The following is a 21,061-nucleotide window of genomic DNA, read 5'->3' on the forward strand; positions in this document are numbered from 1 at the left end:
GCTTTCACTTTCCCTTCCCCCCAGCTCAGAAGTTTAAAGTCCTACTGACCACCCTATTTATCCTCTTCACTAGAACATTGGTACCAGATTGGTTCAGGTGGAGACCGTCCCAACGGTACAGATCCCCCCGGTTCCAAAACTGATGCCAATGCCCCATGAAATGGAATCCCTCTTTCCCACACCAATCCCTTAGCCACGTGTTTACTTCCCTAATTTTCTTATCCCTATGCCAATTGGCACGTGTCGTCTGTAGAATGATGGCCATTCTTTGATTTAGTGGTTGATCAGGTGGACCTACGTTTTTTTTGTGTATGAATTCTTTAAGCTTTCTTAGTTTTCTACCTTTTCTCCAGATGAAGTGAGAATGAGAGTGACATGGGCGCTTTCTGTCTGCAGGCTCTGGACATTGCTTCTCTTCTGCTGCTCTTGGCTTTTTATCACTCTACAGCTCAACCAGAGAGCTGTTGTCAGGCAGAATCCTTGACTCAAAAGAGTCTTAGTGCTATTGAATCTTGAGTTTTCCTCTTACTGCTTTAAAAAGTAAACAATTGTGTTGCATAGCTCAGCAATATATGCAAGTAGCAGAACTTGCCTGCTATTCCAGTTATAGCAGTCCAATTTCCATTTCAGATTACAGTCCTAATAATGGAAAAATATGTGGTCTCTTAGATGCTGTATGTTGAGAAAATTTACTTCATTATCTATAACTCACCTCTGTTCATTTGCACATCCCTGGAAAAAAAGGCTGACACTAATTTTCATTCATTGGTGAATGAGTTCTATAAAAAGGGAAAAGTTTTACTATAAGTTGGAAGGAATCAAAATTGGCTTGGTTGCTAATCTAAATATGAACAGCTGCAGATTTTAAAATATTAATATTTATTTGTGTCTCTCCACAGCTGTTGCAAGCGCAAGCGTGTCACCTTATGCTATCTGGCAGTTCAGGAAGATGATTATGTGTGTGATTCCTGACAGTTCTCCCATTTTGGATTACAATGGATACGGATGTAACTGTGGATTTGGTGGTTCTAAGTCTGAAAAATATGTTGATGAATTAGACAAGTACGTCCATTAATACCAATATTTAACAGTCGATATATTGTAAGTTGCTGGCTATTGGGTTTCTTTTATTCATTCAGGGTAGGTGAGCACTGCTAGCTCAGCCAGCATTTATTGCCCATCCTTAATTGCCCTTGAGAAGATGGGGGTGGACTGCCACCCTGAATCGCTGAAGTCTATTTGATGCGGTTACACACACAGTGCTGTTAGGGAGGGAATTCCAGGTTTTTTATTGAGTTGTATTATCCAGCTAGTGGACCGTATTTCAATACACTCCTGACTTGAGGTGAATTAACCCCAGGGAAATCCGAATTCTTTACCTGCTCTTTTAGCCACAGCATTTATATGGCTTGCCATGTTCATTTTTTAGCCAATGGTAATCCCCATCTTGTTTAGATTTTCTCTTGTTGCAGATGGTCATTGCTTGGCACTCGTGTGACATGAATATAATCTGCTACTATTTTGTAATTTTGGGACCTTGGCCACTAATTCCATAAAGTTTAATAAGTTTTAAAATTCTCAATAATAATTAACTGTAAAATTTTCTCCCATCTTTTCTAAACTCTGCACTTTCCAATTCAGAAATCTAATTACGTTCCTCAAAGTAGATTTATAAGATACCACTCCTGCTGAATTCTATGGGAACTCTTATGAAGTTACTAGGATAGCACTGTGTGGGTGCAATACAACGTGATTTGATTATTTTTATATTTGGTTTGGGATGTTTGTTTGTGTAGGCTTTTATACTTATACAGTGTTCAAGCTGACACTGTAATAGAGGGAAAGGAAATGTAGGACTTTTGGTGCATGGACAATTGGGATTGCATTTACTTTTATCACAGTAGGACATACACTTCATGGGCAGCATCAATAGACAGGAGCTATCTAGGTTGCCTGTTCTTGACTTCTTCTTCCTGCTCCTCTCCAGCTATTCGTCATATAGTTGGTCTCAAAGGCAGTATGAGGTTATGCAGCACACAGCTGACCATCACAGACTCTGCTCAGTACTATTGGATTGTTCCAGATTGACTGTGGCACAGAAGCAATGTTGCACTATGCTATTGACCATCTCTGTCACAATTCTTGTCGTAGTATAGCTTTCACTATATACCTGTGGGAATTGTACATAGAAGTCATCTACTGTGTTATCAGCAGATAGTCCTTGTCACCGAATATCGACCTTTGGTTTGTGAAGGTGGCTCAAAGGCAGATAACAGAGTGGACTCCTGCAGAATAAGGGTGTAAAGACTGCTGCAGGATATCAGGTATTGACCTGCATGACTCTGTGCATTTGGTTGCACATGATTACTGAGGCAGCAATATCTTTCATGGTTATAGTACATCTTAGCGTTAACATGCAATGCCCATTAAGTATTTTGTGTGGTGTCAATGGCAACAAGAGGAAAGCCTCATTCCACATACTACTGTCTGACAAGATGAAATATATACTACTGCCTTTTGACAGAGAACTTCATCGGTGACCTCCCTCACACAACAATAGATAACAAACTGTAAGATATTGTCTAGAAAACAGGCACGATACAGCAGATTTTGTGCCATGAGAGGAGAGTACTTAAAGATAAGAAATAGAATCAACCCATGAGGAGCTAAAACATCTTATTAACAAAGTTCATTGATTCACAGAACATTCAGATGAGGCAAAACTTTCATGGACCTTTACAATGTGTTATACCTGACTGGCATGAATTTACAGAATATCCAGAACTAAAGAAATTAGAGGAAAGCCAATAGTGCAAAGAACTCTCAAGTCACAGTTCTTTGATTATCCTTGATTGGGAAAATTATCTCACAGAATATTAATCAAGAGGTGTTTCATGCACTGAGTAACTACCTCAGCAGTTATAATACAACAAAGCAATGATGTATCCTGACTAATACACAGATCCATTGATATGCTCTGCTTCTACACAGAATTCTTCATTTGGGTAAGGAAGCACATTTAATATCATATATTGAGGTAGAGACGGAGGTAATAGATGACCAAAAGCATGCTCGGAAATAGGTTTCAAGGTGGGTCTTGAAGGAGGACTGAGTGGTGGAGCGCAAGGAAATTTCTCCCAGCATCCTGACCAACCCTTACCACTCAAATTAAATTCACTAAAACAGATTTACTTGGCCATAATGTACATAATTTTGTGAATCTTCCTGTGCATAAATTGACTGTCAGAATTCTTATAACCATAAACAACTTTAAAAAGAAGCAATTATTTAACTGTAAAAGTGGTTTAGGATGCCCTTGGAGTAAGAAAGCTGACATATATATGTTATCTTTGTCTCTAACCAATATGAAATACAGACAGAAATCTCTCCTATTTATCAGAGAGCTCTGTTACACAATGTTTGGTTATGGGAAAAATGTAACTTAGAAATACTGATAATGTCAATACTCCTAAAGGTGGAGGAAAATACGATGTAGATATCTCCTCAGCCCTTCATCACATCATCAATGAATGATAGAGAAGTCATTGTCAATTACCTAAGAACAAAGAACAAAGAAAATTTACAGCCCAGGAAGAGGCCCTTAGGCCTTCCAAGCCTGTGCCGATCCAAATCCATGGTCTAAACCTATTGGCCAATTCTTCTACTCCCGACCTACTCATGCATCTGTCTAGACGCACATTAAATGAATCTACCGTGCCTGCCTCTACTACCTTTGTGTGCAACGCATTCCAGGCACCTACCACTTTCTGTGTATATCTCCCTTATACTTTTCACCTCTCACCTTGAACGTGTGACCTCTTGTTATTGAATCGCTCATCCTGGGAATAAAGCTTATTTTTATCCACCCTATCTATACCCTTCATGATTTTGTACACCTCAATCAGGTCCCTCCTCAATCTCCTTTTTTCTAATGAAAACAGTCCTAACCTACTCAACCTCTCTTCAAGGCTTGCATACCAGGCAACAAGCCCATAAACCTTCTCTGCACCCTCTCCAAAGTGTCCACATCCTTTTGGTAATGTGGTGACCAGAACTGTACAGAGTATTCTAAATGCGGCTCAACCAAAGTTGTGTACAATTTTAACATGACCTGCCAGCTCTTATACTCAATACCCTGTCCGATGAAGGCAATCATACATAAGCCTTCTTGACCACTCTATCTACCTGTGCAGTCACCTTCAGGGTACAATAGACCTGAACTTCCAGATTTCTCTGCTCACCAGATTTTCCCAAGGCTCTTCCGTTTACAGATTCTGGATTAGAGTGGTGCTGGAAAAGCACAGCAGTTCAGGCAGCATCCGAGGAGCAGTAAGATTGATGTTTCGGGCAAAAGCCCTTCATCTTCTGTTTACAGTCTAGTTCGCATTAGAATTAGACTTCACAAAATGCATCACCTCACATTTGCTTGGATTGAACGCCATCTGGCACTTCTCCGCCCAACCCTCCAGTCTATCTACATTCTCATGTACTCTTTGACAGTCCACTATGCGTTCTGCTACTCCACTAATCTTCATGTCATCTGCAAACTTACTGATCAGATCAACAATGCCCTCTTCCAAATCATTTATGCATATCACAAACAACACCTGTGGAACACCACTGGTCACCTTTCTCCATTTTGAGAAACTGCCTTCAACTACTCTCTGTCTCCTGTTGCTCAACCAGTTCTTTATCCACCTAGCTAGAACACCCTGCACACCATGTGACTTCACTTTCTCCATTAGTTTACCATGGGGAACCTTATCAAATGCCTTATTAAAGTCCATGTATATGACACCTACAGCCCTTCCTTCATCTATCAATTTGGTCATTTCCTCAAAGAACTGTATTAAGTTGGTAAGGCATGATCTCCCCTGTACAAAACCATGTTGTTTATCACTGATAAGCCCATTCTTTTCCAAATATAAATAGATTTTATCCCTCAGTACTTTCTCCAGCAACTTTCCCACCACTGACGTCAGGCTCACTGATCTGGAGTTATCTGGAATATCCCTACTACCCTTCTTGTACAGAGGGACAGCAGTAGCAACCCTCCAGTCCTCTGGCACTTCACCTGTGTTTAAGGATGTTACAAACATATCTGTAAGGGTCCCAGCTATTTCCTCTCTCGCCTCCCTCAGCAATCTGGGATAGATCCCATCCGGTCCTGGGGATTTGTCCATCTTAATATCCTTTAGCCTTCCCTCCTTAAGTCAATGTGATCCAGAGTAAACAAACTTCTATCTCTAAATTCAACATCCATTATGTCCCTCTCCTCAGTGAACACTGATGCAAAGTAATCATTGAGAGTCTCACCCATTTTCTCAGGTTTGACACACAACCTTCCTTTCTTATCCTTTTGTGGACCAACCCTTTCTCTAGGTATCTTCTTGTTTCTTATATATGAGTAAAAGGCCCTGAGATTCTCCTTAATTCTGCTCACTGAAGTTATTTCATGACCACTTTTAGCCTGTTTGATTCCTCATTTAAGATTGGTCCTACTCTCCTGATTTTCCTCCAAAGCCTGTTCTGTTCTTAGGTGCCTGGACCTTATATATGCTTCCCTTTTCTTTTTGGCTACTCACGCAATTTCTCCTGTCATCCACAGTTCACAAATCTTGCCTTTCCCAACCCTTGTTTCCAAAGGGACATGCCTTTCCTGCACTACCTTCAACCTATCTTTGAAAGCCTTCCACATATCAAATGTGGATTTCCCTTCAATAGCTCTGTCCGATCCACATTTCCCAGCTCTTGCCGAATTTTGACATAATTGGCTTGGCCCAGTTTAGTATTCTTCCCTTAGGACCATGCTCATCTTTGTCTCCAAGTTTTCTAAAACTTACAGAATTATGGTCACTATTACCAAAGAAATCCCCCAATGCAACTTCTACCACCTGGCCTGGCTCATTCCCCAACACCAGTCCAATATGACCCTTTCCCTTGTCGGACTACTGACATACTGCTCTAGGAAATTTTCCTGGATGCTCCTTACAAATTCTACCCCATCTGACACTAAGTGTATACCAGTCAATGTTGGGAAAATTAAAATCTCCCATCATCACCACCCTGTTGCCTCTACATCTTCCCATAATCTATTTACCTATTTGCTCTTCTACCTCACGCTCACTGTTGGGAGACTTATAGTACAGCCCCTATAATGTAACTTTACCCTTCTTATTTCTCAGCTCTACCCATAGTGCCTCACTGCTCAAGCCCTCCATAGTGTCCTCCTTTAGCACAACCGTGATATCATCCCTGACCAGCAGTGCAACTCCTCCCCCACCCCCCTTTACTTCCCTCACTGTTCTGTCTGAAGCATTTATATCCTAGAACATTTAGTTGCCAATCATGCCCTTCCTTCAACGAAGTCTCTATGATCACAATAATGTCATACTCCCAGTCAACCAATCCAAGCCCTAAGTTTATCTGCCTCACCCCCTATACTGCTTGCATTAAAGTATATGCACTTCAGGAGGCCAGATCTTTTGTGTTCGTCTGCTCTCTGCCTACTTTTCCCCCTGGTAATGCTAACTTCATGATCCTTTCAGTCTCTTTCCACCTTACTGTCTACGAGTCTTCTCTTCTGGTTCCCAGTCTCCTGCCACATTCGTTTAAAATCTCTCCAACAGCTGTAGCAAAATCTCACCCAACCTGATGCAACAAGTCAATCTCCTTGCAACTATTCACTCCACTGTTACTAACACCGTATTCAATCATTTCTTCTTTCCATTCTAGGTGCTGCTTGAATCATGATAAATGCTACAGGCGGGCAAAGGATCGGCACTGCAGAGATTATATAGATAGCCCATACATTGAACTTTATTCTTATTCTTGCTCTGGGGAAGAAATCACCTGCAGCAGTAAGTATCCAAGAATTACATTTCTATAGATATTAGCATTACCAATCTTCAGTGATGACATGTTGAAGACATCTTAAACATATCTTTGATGCTACAAAAGCAAAATCAGAGTTATGGCTTTCCAAACATTTGTTCATATGAACATGGAGAATATAAATTGTATGTGGGGTTCTCACATGGTGAGAGATTTTTAAAAATTCGAACAAGGAACATGGATATCAGATGGCTATCCTTAATTGCCCAGAGGCAGTAAGAGTCAACCATGTTGTTGTGGTGTGGAGTCACATGCAGACCAGACAAAATAGCAGATTTTCAATTTGAGATTAATAGTTTTTTTTTGTTACTCAAAGGTGATTAAGACTAATATATGGACCCAGGCTGCAGATCAACTTGGGATCTTACTGAATGGCAGAACATGCTGAACAGGCATGTTTTAGTGTTTGTATAATTGACCTTTATAGGGTAGAAGCATCTACAGATACCAATTTATTTGAAATTTCAACCAGTTATTTCCCAAGATAGATCAATAGTTTCAGGTCGCCAATTAGTGGAAGACTTTGTCAATCATCTTTGTTGATGGTTCTTCAAAAAATTTTGGAAGAAAAATTAGGGAACAGATTTCAAATTATAACAAAATAACTTGTACTTATATAATGCTTTTAGCACAATAAAATTCCCCAATACATTTCACAGAACATTATAATTATAATATGACACCAACTTGCATAAGGCAATATTAGGCTAATGACCAAAGGTTTGATCAAAGACATAGATTTGAATGAATGTCATACCAGGGGAACAAGAGTTACATAGAACATAGAACAGTACAGCACAAGGATAGGCCATCTTGGGCCCATCACCCGAGAAGCAAGTGAGATGACATTTTGGGCATAAGTGCTTCACCAGGAATGTGGAGGGGGGAAGACGCTGAGAGATAAATAAGAGGGTGAGCTGGGGCTGGAGGGAAGGTAACTGAGAAGGCAATAGGAGATGCAGGTTGGGAGTGATAGTGATGGGTTGGAGAGGAGTAGGGAGCAGATAGATGGGAAGGAAAATGGACAGGGAGGACAGGTCAAGAGGGTGGTGCCAAGTTGGAGGGTTGGATATGAGATGAGGTATGGAGAGGTGAAATTAGGAAACTAGTGAAGTTGATGTTGATGCTGTGTGGTTGAAGGGTCCCAAGGCGGAAGATGAGTTCTTCATCCAGTTGCATTTGGTGGTGGATGCGGCCCAGGACTTCCATGTCCTTGACGGAGTGGGAGGGGGAGTTGAAATGGTCGAGTGTCCCAGAGATGTTCCCTGAAATATCCTGTGAGTTGGCATCCTTCTCTCCAATGTAAAGAAGATCACAATGTGCAGGAAAATCTCTGCCAGATGTGAAAGATCCTATGAGGCCTTGGACAGAGATGAGGGGGGAGGTGTGGTTGCAGCTTTTATACCTCTTGCGGTGGCAAGGGTGTGGAGAGTGGACCTAATAGGGTGCGTGGACCTAATGAAGGAGTCACAGAGGGAATGATCTCTGTGGAACACTAATAGAGGTGTGGAGGGAAATATATCTCTGGTGTTGGGGGAAATGGCGCCAAAGTTTCAGGGAACAGGCTGCCTGACCTGCTGTGCTTTGTCACTGCCACACGTTTAAACTCTGATCTCCAGTATCTGCAGTCCTTATTCTCTCCTTTGGCCCATCATGTCTGTGCTAATTATGATGCCACTGTAAATTAATCCTATCTACCTGCATATGGTCCATATCCCTCCATTTCCTGTCTTTCATGTGTCTGTCTTAAACTTTGCTTACATATATGCTTCTACCAGCTCCTCTGGCAGCATATTTCAGGCACTTACTCTGTGTAAAAAACCTGCTTCGCACATCTCCCTTAAACGTTTCCTCTCTCATCCCAAACCTATGCCCTCAAGTATGTGACATTTCCACCCTTGGAAAAGGACTCCGACTATCCACTCTCTCCATGCTTCTTATAATTTTATATACTTCTATCAGGTTGCCCATCAGCTTCTGATGCTCTGGCGAAAACGATCCAAGTTTTGCATATGCTGCAATCCAGGCAACATTTGGTAAACGTCTATTTCACCCTCTTGAAAAACAGTTGGACCTCAGGATCTATCCTGCCATTAACTGTATTCTTTCCTTTTGCGCTTAACCTCCCAAGATGTATCACTTCACACTTGTCCAGATTAAACTCCATCTGCCATTTTTCTACCCAACTTTCCCATTGATTTATATCCTACTGCATCCTTTGATAACCTTCCTCACTATCCACAATTGCACCAATTTTTGAGTCATCTGCCAATTTATTAATCAGACCACCTACATTTTCATGTAAATGGCTTATATGTATGGCAAACAACACAGATCCCAGCATTGATTCTTGTGGAACACCACTGATCTCCAGTCAGGAAAACACCTCTCCAGAACAACCCTTTGCAACCACGACCAAGCCAATCTTGTATCAATTTGCAAATCTGCCTGGAACAGATACAACTTAATATTTTGAACCAGCATTACATGAGAGACCTTGTCAAATGACAGTTAGAGAAGTTGAGGGAGGGAATACTGGAGCTTAAGGATTTGGCAACTGAAGTATTAGCTACTGATGGGGATTCTCGAAGTATAAAATTATTGTAGAACAGATAACTGGGAGGGTTGTGGAGTTGGAAGTGATTATACATATAGGGAGGGCAAGAATCATGGAGGGATTAGAAAACTTGTATGAAAATGTTTTGCTAAAGCATCACTGAACTGATAGTTAAACAGATCAGACAGCACAGATAATGGGGTGAATGGGACTTGGTACAAGAACATAATCAGAGTTTTGGATCACCTCCAGTTTAAGGAGAATAGGATGTGGGAGGGCAGCCAGGACTCTGTTGGAATTGTCAAGTCTAGAGGTAACATACACATAAATAAAGGAAGGAGCACTGAAAGTGGCAGGATTCCAGCTAGGCATGCAGATCTTCCTCCATAAAAAGGTACAATTCTAAAGACAGAGCAGGAGCAGAGAAGACTGGAGATAAGTGTACCCAAATCAGATTCAAACTACAGTTGGAAAATGTATATGGCTCCTGTGTTTAATTAAGAAGAGACATAGGGTACAAAAGTAAGAAATAAACGTCTATAAAAAAAATGTCTTGGCCTCAAGTGACTGTTCTGGGCAATAAACTTTAGGAAAGATGTGAAGATATTAGAGAAAGTGTGGAAAAGATTAATTGGAATGGTTCCAAGGATGACCAACTTCACTTATGGTAACAGATTGGAAAAGGTTTGTCCATTTTCCTTCAAGAAGACAAAGTTCAAGGGAGATTTGTTGAAGAATTTCAAAATCAGACATCTGGATAGAATAGAAAGAGAGAAAATCTATGAGTTAGTAGATTAATTGAGAACTAGAGGACACCAGTTTAAGGTGAATAACAAAAGAAGCAATAGTGACAAGAGGAAAAATAGTTTTACACTTTAAGTGGTAAGGATCTGGAATACACTGTTTCCAACTGTTATCCACTGAAACCTACTTTGCCATCAAGTGGGTATCCTTAATTGCTGTTTGGATTGCTTTGTAAGACTTGCTGATGAGGCTCATGAGCAATAGTCACTTGGATGATGAGGTACCAGATAATACACACCTGGGTCACCGGTTTTCAGGAGAAGGTGAGAATGTTTTAAAGAGGCCAGATGAAGCATCTGCCCTCTCTTGATGACTATGTATAGTGCTGTAGGTAAAATAATGTAAAATATCTATGTTTCTTTTGCAGGCAAGAATAAACCCTGTGAGAGCGATCTTTGTAACTGTGATCGTACAGCAGCTATCTGCTTTTCTGAATCTAAATATAACCGTGACAACAAAAATGTGGACAGAGACCTATACTGCTGAAAGTAGTTGTCAAATTAGAGAGAAGAAAAAGTATTAAAGTTTTCTTCATTGGTTTGTTGTCTCTTTTGGAAATCATATTACAACCACAGAAAGAAAAATAAAACTGTATTACACTGGGATCCTGATAGCTGCTAAAATTGACTAAAATCTAAATGATTATGGAGTCATAGAGATGTATAGCACAGAAATAGATCTTTCAATCCAACCAGTCCATGCCAAACATAATCCCAAACTAAACTATCCCACCTGCCTGCTCCTGGCCCATATCACCCCTAACCTTTCTTATTCATGCACTTATCCAAATGATTTTTAAGCGTTGTAATTGTACCCACATCCACCATTTCCTCAGGAAGTTCATTCCACAAGTGAACTGCCTCTGTGTAAAAATGTTGCGCCTCATGTCTTTTTTAAATCTTTCTTCTCTCGCCTTAAAAATGTGCCTCCTGGTCTTGAAATCCCCCATCCTAGGGAAAAGACAACCGCCATTAACTTTACCAATACCCCTCATTATTTTATAACCTCCTGCACTCCAGTGAAAAATGTCCCAGCCTATCCAAACTTTCTTTATAATGCAGACCTTCCATAGCTGGCAACATCCTGGTAAAGGTCTCTGACCTTCCCCAGCATAATAATATCTTTCCTATAACTTGGTGACCAGAATTGGACACAATATTCCAGAAGAGGCCTCACCTATATCCTGTACAACCTTAACATAACTTTCCAACTCCTACACTCAAAGGACTGAACAATGAAGACAAGTGTGCCAAACGCCTTTTTAACCATCCTGTCTATGTGTGATGCAATCTTCAAAGAATTATGTACCTGGACCCTGAAATCCCTCTGATCTATAACACTGCCCAAGGGCCCATCATTAATTGTATAAGCCCTATCCTTGTTTGTTACACCAAAATGCAAAACATTACATTAATCCAGATTGAACTCCATCTGCCATTTTTCAGCCCACTGACCCATTTGATCAAGATCCCTTTGTAATCTTAGAAAACCTTAACTGTCCACTATGCTACCAATTTTGGTGTCATTCGCACACTTGCTAGCCTACCTTCTATATGCTCATCCAAATCATTTATCTAAATGACAGGCAAAAAAGGGCCCAGAACCGATCCCTGTGGAACATCGCTGGTGACAGGTCTCCAGCCCGAAAAACAACAGTCCACCACCACTCTTTGTTTCCTGCCATTAAGCCAATTATGTATCCAATTGCAAGCTCACCCTGAATCCCATGTGACCTAACTTTACTGATTAGTCTATCACATGTAAACTGTCGAAGGCTTTATTGAAGTACTTTGTCCTCGTCAATCTTTTTGGTGACTTCCTCAAAAAACTCAATCAAATTTGTGAGACAATTTTTCTCAATCAAAAACCATGCTGATTATCTCCAAACAATTTTTGTCTCTTTAAATGTCCATGAATCCTATCTTTTATAATCACCTCACAATTTACCTACAACCGATGTCAGACTCACAGGTCTGTAGTTCCCTGGTTTCTCCTTACAACCTTTGTATGGACAAATGATTAAACCTGTATAAGATAGCAATATGTACTCCATATGCAATTATCTCTGATATATTGTCAATTCCACAGTCTTTCCTCATTTAATACAGATTCCATGATTCATGATCCTGGATCTACTCTGATTTTCCTTATTGGTACAATAAGAAACCCACGGTCTGCAATGGTCAGATCTGGTCATTTTATGATCAGATCTGTATTGTTCTGTCTATCCCACAAACTCTGACATAAAATATTTATGGTCCTAGATTTATGTAGATGATCAGTTGACTCCTAATACATAATGTCTTGAACACGTCAAAGAAAATACACACTTGTAATTTAAGTGATAGAGACAGAATTGATCCAAAAAAAAATTAGAAAAATGGAAAAAGGAAATCAAACAGCATAGTGCAGCAGTACCTAGCACATTTTTCAGATGCCCCAGTTAGTAGTGCCTTGAGATATTTTTCTACGTTGAAGGAATTGCAACTGTAAGTTCCTCTTTGTTCTTTATTGTTCTTCATCACAATAACCATCAATACATACCCAGATCATATTAATGTGATTTAAAAAATATATATATTTATCCCCTTTGCCAGTTACGGCAAATCTGTGTCTTGTTGTTGTTGATCCTTTTCCCACTCGAGGCTGTTCACTTTGCTCACTCTATCAAAACACTTCATGATTTTGAACAACTCTATCAAATTTCCAGTCTTTCCTTATAGTAAAAGGTCACTCAGGACAGATATGATTCAAATTCTTAAAGTTACATATCAGCCTAAAGTGTGGTGCCCATCACTGGCAACAATATCCCAAGTGGGGATGACAGCTCCCTTGCGTTTGTAAAGTGTCCAGCTGTTTTAAAGCTGAGGATCACACAAGGCCTTGGAACTGCCTTCACACTTTATTGCCTTCATATTTTAATTGACTTTTTATCCTCCCACTTAAAAGGATCTGTATAAGTAGATCTTTATGCCTCTGAAAAACTACTTTTTTTTATATTTCCTCACACTCGAACCAAAGTAAATAATTGCACACTGCTCCACAAAATTTGATGTGCCAATGTTAGCCTAATTCCTTTGTAAGTCTGTTGCTATCTTCTTCAATATTTACTGGTTATTTCACACATCTTAACCATATACCACACATGTTTTGTTTTATCAAACAGTGGTCCCCACAAAGGTATCACTGCACTTTTCCCTCTGGTCTCAACAACAACAAACACCACTACTTTTTCTTTTCTGTCTCTTGGCAAATTCATAACAATTTTACTTCAATTTTACGACTGAAAACATCATGCAGGAGATGCTAGAAAGCAAACAAGCCAGAGAACTCTGTGAAATCCAAATCTTGCTCCCAGACTCTGGAATTCCATCCCCAAAATCTCTCTGCCTGTCTTCACTTTCCCCCAACATTAAACACTTAATACCTAGGTTAAAGGTGAAATTCTGAAGATACTGAAAATTTGGAATTAAAACAAAGTGCTGGAGAAACTAACCAGATCTGGCAGCGTCTCTGGAGAGAGAAACAGAGTGAATATTTCAAGTTAAATGTGACTTCTTCAGAACTCAGCTTCTGCCCTAATCTCTAGCTGTTGACATAAAATTACACACCAGGTTGCCTCCAGGTTTTCACTCCCATGTCAGATGCCAGGACGACCTGTTGTTACTCTACAGTAAAAGAATTTACAGACACCAGTCTGTAAATCATCTCAATCTGATTACAGACTGGCACACACAGAAAGAAAACATTGTTATTTTATAATGTTAGAGGAGAAAGTGAGGACTGCAGATGCTGGAGATCAGAGCTGAAAATGTGTTGCTGGAAAAGCGCAGCAGGTCAGGCAGCATCCAAGGAACAGGAGAATCGACGTTTCGGGCATAAGCCCTTCTTCAGGAATCCTCTTCCTTGGATGACAAAAAAATGCCTGAAGTTCTGGCTCAAATAGCTGCCTGACCTGCTGCGATTTTATAATGATAAACTAACGAGAGCAGAATCCTACTACTGTTCAACCCATCCATATACATTTCATTTCTTTTTGATCAAAATTGCTAATTTGACAAAAAAATGCCTGAAGTTCTGGCTCAAATAGCTGCTTTGGCATTAACTGGATTTCCAAACTGACAGCGGAGTCTCACAGAGCAAGAAATCTGCTCAGTAGCAAACACGGGAATAGGAGTGACAAGAGAAACCCACGACAGCAGGGGCAGGAGGGCTGACATTGCAACCTTGGAACTCTCAACCCTAAGCTGCAGTTCATGACTCCAAATAGATTTCCTCTATCAAATTTGAGAAGCGCTGGCATAAGTTCCATCTGGAATGTTCCTCTAAGAATGAAATTAAGAAATTTTCTCCCACATCATGTCACTGAACCTTCGGATTATTGTAAATTGGCAATGGCTCCAGGGAAGAGATAGATAAAAACAAAGAAGCATTGAAGATAGGAGCAGGAGAAGGCCATGTAAGCCCTTGACCCTGCTCTGCTAGTCACTGTGGTCATGGATTCCCTACCATTGGGAACATGCTCCCTGCAGCTAACCTGTCTAGTCCCGTTAGAATTTTGAAGGTTTCTATGAGATTCTGGCTTGTGCTTCTAAACTCAAATGAATGCAATCCTAGCTGAATAAATCTCTCCTCATACGTCAATCCTGCCATCCAGGGAATCAATTAGGTAAACTTTTGCTGCTCTCCTTCTACAGCAAGAATATCCTTCCTCAGGTAAGGAAATCAAAACTACATCCAATATTCCAGGCATGGCCTCACCAATGTCTTGTTTCATGCAGCAGGAAAATAGAATTTTCTCGCTATCAAAGCCGACGTACAGTTTTCCTCCTTTACTGCCTGTTGTACCTCTGCACTTACTTTCAGTGACTGGTGCTCGGGGACACACAAGTTTCATTGAACATTCCCCTCTCTCATTTTTAAGCCAGTTAAAAAATAATCTAACTTCTGACGTTTGCTACCAAAGTGGACAAAGTTCATCCTCATTATACTACATCTGCCATACATTCACCCACTCAGTACAAAGTTTCAAATGATAGGTGTGTGCTAGCAGCATTGAACCATTCAGGTCTGCATGTGATAAAGACCAAGTTATTAAGCACTTAAATATTTAAAAGACACATTTAAAGGCATCAGAGTGATGTAAGTATAAATGATATTAGAATAACTAATGGCTGTCTTAATGCAATTGTTGCCAGATTCTTAATGTTCAGACACAGGATAGGTATTTTTAGATTAGATTAGATTACTTACGATGTGGAAACTGGCCCTTCGGCCCAACAAGTCCACACCGACCCACCACCCACCCAGACCCATTCCCCTACATTCACCCCTTCACCTAACACTACGGACAATTTAGCATGGCCAATTCACCTAACCTGCACACTTTTGGACTGTGGGAGGAAACCGGAGCACCCGGAGGAAACCCATGCAGACACGAGGAGAATGTGCAAACTCCACACAGTCAGTCGCCTGAGGTGGGAATTGAACCTGCGCCATCGTGCCACCCTTGTATGACACATTTCATTTTACACCCTGATAATCAAGGCATGAACAGAACTCGGAGATTAGATGAAACCCAAGTCCAAGAGGTAAGACAACAAGTCACTAGTTTTCTCTAATTCCCAGTTAAACAATTTCCTTTCATTACAATGACTGGAATTCCCTTAATGATACCAATTCTTGAGACTGCTTCCTGGGAAAAGGCATTACTATCAAAAATTTATAGTAAATATCATTGATACATTTACAGTGATTATGTCACAATCTTTAATCAGTGGGATGTGCATATTTATAGCAGAGATGTGACTACTGGAATCACCATTGTAAAGTAATGAGACAATATCAGAATGTGTAATGACGATGACAACAAAGTCCTGATTATATTAAACACATAGATGGAAAGCTGTTCCTTTTAGGTTACAGCAACCAATGTATTTGCACGGCATTATATTAAGATTCAAATTTATTTAATTCATAATTCTAATGTATCAAAGCTACTTGAATAAGCAATTTCTATCATTTCTGGCCCATTTGAAAAATTTACAACGAACTTTGTTTGAAAATATGTTTTCATGCTTAAATGCTTATGAGGGTAAATAACCCAACATACAGGTCGGATTAAAAGTCACCCTTCTGTATTCAAGTTGACAGCAAAGTCAACACTTAAAGTACAAATAAATAATTTAACAAAGGTTCCAACATGTCGAATTTAATTCTGTTTCTATTCCTTTTAAGCTGATACAACTTCATGCTAAATTAAAAGGAAAGTACAATTTACATAAACCAATTTGAATATTGCAATAATTTCATAAGTAGGCAAAATAAACATACCAGTAATTCCAGTATACAACTAGCCTTGGTGAATTGCAAGGTGAAAATGGACAAGTTCAGTGGATGAATGTTCAGTGAACATATTTCAAGATATATACACTTTGTGCTACATTAATGTCCCATCAATATAGATGCTTTTGTCATGAGATAAGTAATTTATAAAAAGCACCTGCTTGATTTCTGTTGAAGGTGAAGGTGTGGGCCATCCTGAGCAGATTTCTGTTGAAGGTGAAGGTGTGGGCCATCCTGAGCACTGTTGTCACAGGGAGGTATGGGGAGGGCTGTCCTAGAGGTGGCTGGAAGGTGCACAAGGTGGTCTGAGGGCCAGATGGTGCGTAGGGACAGACTGAGAACCAGGAGGCAGGTAGGCCATCCTAAGCACTGTTGTTCTGGAAAGGTATTGAGACAGGCTGACCTAGAGGTGACCAGAAGGTGTTTGGCAGACTGAGAGGCAGGTGGTGCGTAGGGGTGGTCTGAAAGCCAAAAGTGGGTAGGGCGTCCTAATCGCCATCATCCTGGAATGGTAACGGGACAGGCTGTTCTAGAGGTGGCCTGACAGTGTGTCAGGCCTGACCAAGAACCAGAAGTGGTGAAGTTGTGGGCTGCCTTTGAGCGGCCGGAATGTGGGAGGGGTGGGCTGTTTGCTGGTTTACAGGGGTGTCTGTGTGATATACACTGTTCTGTTACTCAGTTGAGTGGACTGTTTATGTGACTGTCTATTGTTTCCTCTTCGATAGTATAAGATGGGATTTGGGGCTCATCTGCATTTCCCTGTGAATTGATTGTACGGTGGGGTTTGGGGTTTGGCTTTGCCTCCCCTTTCTCCTGTAAATTGCTGTTTATTGTAAACTGCTGTTTATTGTTGACTGTTTGAATTTTTGTACAGTTTGATAAACAAACTGTGGGTGGCACGGTGGCACAGTGGTGTGGGCGGCACTGTTGCCTCACAGCGCCAGAGACCCGGGTTCAATTCCCGCCTCAGGCGACTGACTGTGTGGAGTTTGCACATTCTCCCAGTGTCTGCGTGGGTCCCCTCCAGGTGCTCCGGTTTCCTCCCACAGTCCAAAAAATGTGCAGGTTAGCCGAATTGGCCATGCTAAATTGCCCGTAGTGTTAGGTGAAGGGGTAAATGTAGGGGAATGGGTCTGGGTAGGTTACGCTTCCATACTGTAAGTAATCTAATCTAATCAAGTAATCTAAACAAAAATAACCAGGAGATCAGAATCTCCTCAGTTGAGTGGACTGACTTTGAGCTGGTTGGCCAAAGCCAGCATACCGTGCACAAGTAAATAAAGTCAAAAAGTGTGGTGCTGAAAAAGCACAAAAGGCTGACTTGGTGACGGGATACCAGCTTCTGTGCAGTTATTTCACACTGGAATCAGGGAGAATCCCAGAAAATTGGAAAATGGCTAATGTAACATCCCTGTTTAAGAAGGGAGGGAGGCAGATGGCGGGAAATTTTAGGCCAGTTAGTCTGACCTCAATCATTTGTAAGATCTTAGAGACCATTGTTAATAATGAGATTGTGCAATACTTGCAAGTACGTGGTATAGTAGGGCTGAGTCGGCACAGCTTTCTTCAAGGGGAGGTCATGTCTGACAAACCTGTTAGCATTCTTTGAAGATGTAAAACGCAAGTTGGATGAAGAGCCAGTTGACGTGATCTATTTGAATTTTCAGAAGACCTCACAGGAGGCTGCTAAATAAGAGCCCATGGTGTTAGGGTAAGGTATGACATGGATAAAGAATTGTCTAACTGCTAGAATGCAGAGAGTGAGAATAAAGGGGTATTTTTCAGGATGACAGACTGTGACTAATGGAGTTCCGAAGGGGCAATGTTGGGACCTCGCAACTATTCATGAATGATCTAGATGAAGGAACTGTGGGCAATGTTGCTAAGTTTGAAGGTGAAAGATAGGTGGAGGGACAGATAGTGTTGGGGAAGCTGCAGAAGGACTTTGACAATCTAGGACAGGAGGGAAAGAGGTTGCAGATGGAATATAATGTGGGAAAGTGTGAGGTTATGCACTTGGGTAGGAAGAAGACGGTTATCGACTATTTTATAAATGGGGAGAGGTTTCAGAGATCTGAAGCACAAAGGGACTTTCGAGTCCTAGTTCAGGATTCTGTCAAGGTTAACATGCAGGTTTCAATTTGGACATGGCCAGTAACCCGACCATTCTTTGGGAGATGGCTAAGGCTAATGCCAGGAGATAATCGTTTCTTATTCTGCTAGTCAGAAACAACAGAAGTGGGAACAACAATGCCTGCTTGAGTCGGGGTTAAAGACTACTGATAAGACATCATTGGTTAAGTTGCAGTGGGTTACGACTCTTCAGTCTACCTTGAACTCTGTGCTTACACAGACAGCAAGGAAGTAACACTCCTTTGCTAAACAGCGACAGTTTGAACATGGTGACAAGCCGGGTAGATGCCTAGCATATCTTGCGAGGAGAAAACAATGCCCCCCAAACCATTACCTCGATCAGGGATCGGAATGGGATAGTCACTTGTGGCTCTAAAAAGATCAATGCAGCATTTCAGAAATTCTAGATTGAGCTATACCAGTCTGGGCATTGTGAGGATGGATGAGTTAAGATGGAGTCTTCCTTTAAGAACTTGGATCTTCCAAGTGTCACTCCTGAACAAGCGTCTTTTCTTAAAGCCCCTTTAACAAGTACAGGCAGTACAGGAGGCTGTGAGACAGATACATAGTAGGAAGGCACCTGGCCCTGATGGTCTCCCCAGTGAGATTGAAAAGGAACTTATAAGTATATTGTTGGGACCAATGTTGGACAAGTATAATGACTCGTTCAGCCATGATTGTCTTCCGCCATCCATGACAGAGGCTAATATTTCTCTCATTCTTAAGAAAGAGAAGACTCCAGAGGAATGTGCCTCTTATAGGCCCATCTCACTTCTAACATCTGATTTCAAAATTTTGTACAAGGCTCTCGTGTTAAGATTGGAAACTGTGCTGCCTTCCACTGTTATGGACGATCAGGCTGGTTTTATAAAAGGCCGTAGATTCTCTAATAATGTCAGGAAGTTGCTGAATATGATCGAAGCTTGTCAGCAGCATTCGGTTCAAGGGTTGGTGGTCTCCTTAGACACAGAAAAAGCATTTGATCAGGTCAAGTGGCCATACCTTTTTTACATTCTTGAGCGATTTGGATTGGGGGAGGTTTTTATCATGTGGGCAAGAGTCCTTTATGCTGATCTTCTGGCGGCAATGGTGTGAGGTCTAGTAATTTTGATATTTGTAGGGGCAGTTGGCAAGGCTGTCCCCTTTCGCCATTACATTGGTGATTAAGTCGCTGGCAGATGTGATCCATAGGGATACTAATATACTCGCCCCGAAAGTAGGATCTAAGTCGCATAAGGTCTCATTATATGCAGATGATGTTCTGGTTTTTCTGTCGAATCCAAAGGTTTCAGTATCCCATCTTATACAATGCATTAACTTGTTTGGCTCCTTTTTGGGCTACATGATTAATTTCTCAAAATTGGAGGCTATGCCTATGGAGGGTCTTCGGAGAATATCTGAGGTGGAGGGTGAACCATGGTTCTCCTTCAAATGGTCACAGGTGGGTTTTTCTTATTTAGGCATCTTTATTACTCCTGTCTTTGATTGGTTGTTTGAGGTGAACTTTGCCCACTTACTAGACAGGATTAAGCAAGATTTTCAGCGATGGGAAGTGCTTCCAATAGCCTGGCTAGGCCAGGGTATCTCTTATCAAAATGAATATTTCTCTCCTGTTTGCTCTATCCTGTATGAATGCTCCCTTTGATTTTCTCAAGACAAATATTCCAGAGACTTAATGAAATGTTTAGTTCTTTTATTTGGTGCTGTAGGCAGCCTCTTATCAAACTGTCAAAACTACAGCTATGTCATGGATTGTGAGGAGAGGATATTAGAAGTACTAATTAAGTAACATCTATCGTTTGTAAGTGATTGGGCCTGTAAAGACCCAGCAACAATGTGGCTAGATATTGAGACCTTCCAGATAAAATGTCCCCTCATCAGCCTTTTATTCTTAGATAAATGAAGATGCCATAATCCGATTGTTATTAATACTGTTAAGGCATGGAGGATCATGCAGCAGAGGGAGGGCAATATGTCCAAAACATTATTTCTTACCCCTATAGTGGATTTGCTGGGTTTTCAATCCAGAGTGATGGACCCTAGATTTAAATTCTGGGCAGCTAGGGGAATCTCCTGTTTGGGCAAATTAGTTGAAGGTGCAATAATGATGTACTTTGAACAAATAATTGGTAAGTATGGTCTAGTTAGCAAAGACCTATTCCAGTGACGTCACTAACCTACACACCCACAACGCCGCATGTGTCTCCGCCCCCACGCCTAACCCCGCCCCCGCGCCGTGTTCCGTCACCTCGCCTAACCCCGCCCCTTCGCCGATCTCCAACTGCATGCCTAACCCCGCCCCCACGCCATATCCGTCACCACGTCAAA

At 41.1% G+C, this 21,061-nt stretch overlaps 1 protein-coding gene across 1 annotated transcript in view; it reads left to right on the top strand.

Annotated features, from left to right (window-relative positions):
- LOC122562488 (phospholipase A2, minor isoenzyme-like) overlaps positions 1 to 10,741 on the top strand; it is a 21,784-nt gene extending 11,043 nt beyond the window's left edge. The window contains exons 2-4 of the mRNA XM_043715324.1: positions 900 to 1,062; positions 6,736 to 6,860; positions 10,623 to 10,741. Coding sequence (XP_043571259.1) covers positions 900 to 1,062; positions 6,736 to 6,860; positions 10,623 to 10,741 — 407 coding nt within the window. The remainder of the gene's footprint in view (positions 1 to 899; positions 1,063 to 6,735; positions 6,861 to 10,622) is intronic.
- The last annotated feature ends 10,320 nt before the right edge of the window (positions 10,742 to 21,061 follow it).

Source organism: Chiloscyllium plagiosum, chromosome 25, assembly GCF_004010195.1.
Source record: "Chiloscyllium plagiosum isolate BGI_BamShark_2017 chromosome 25, ASM401019v2, whole genome shotgun sequence".
NCBI lineage: Eukaryota > Metazoa > Chordata > Chondrichthyes > Orectolobiformes > Hemiscylliidae > Chiloscyllium > Chiloscyllium plagiosum.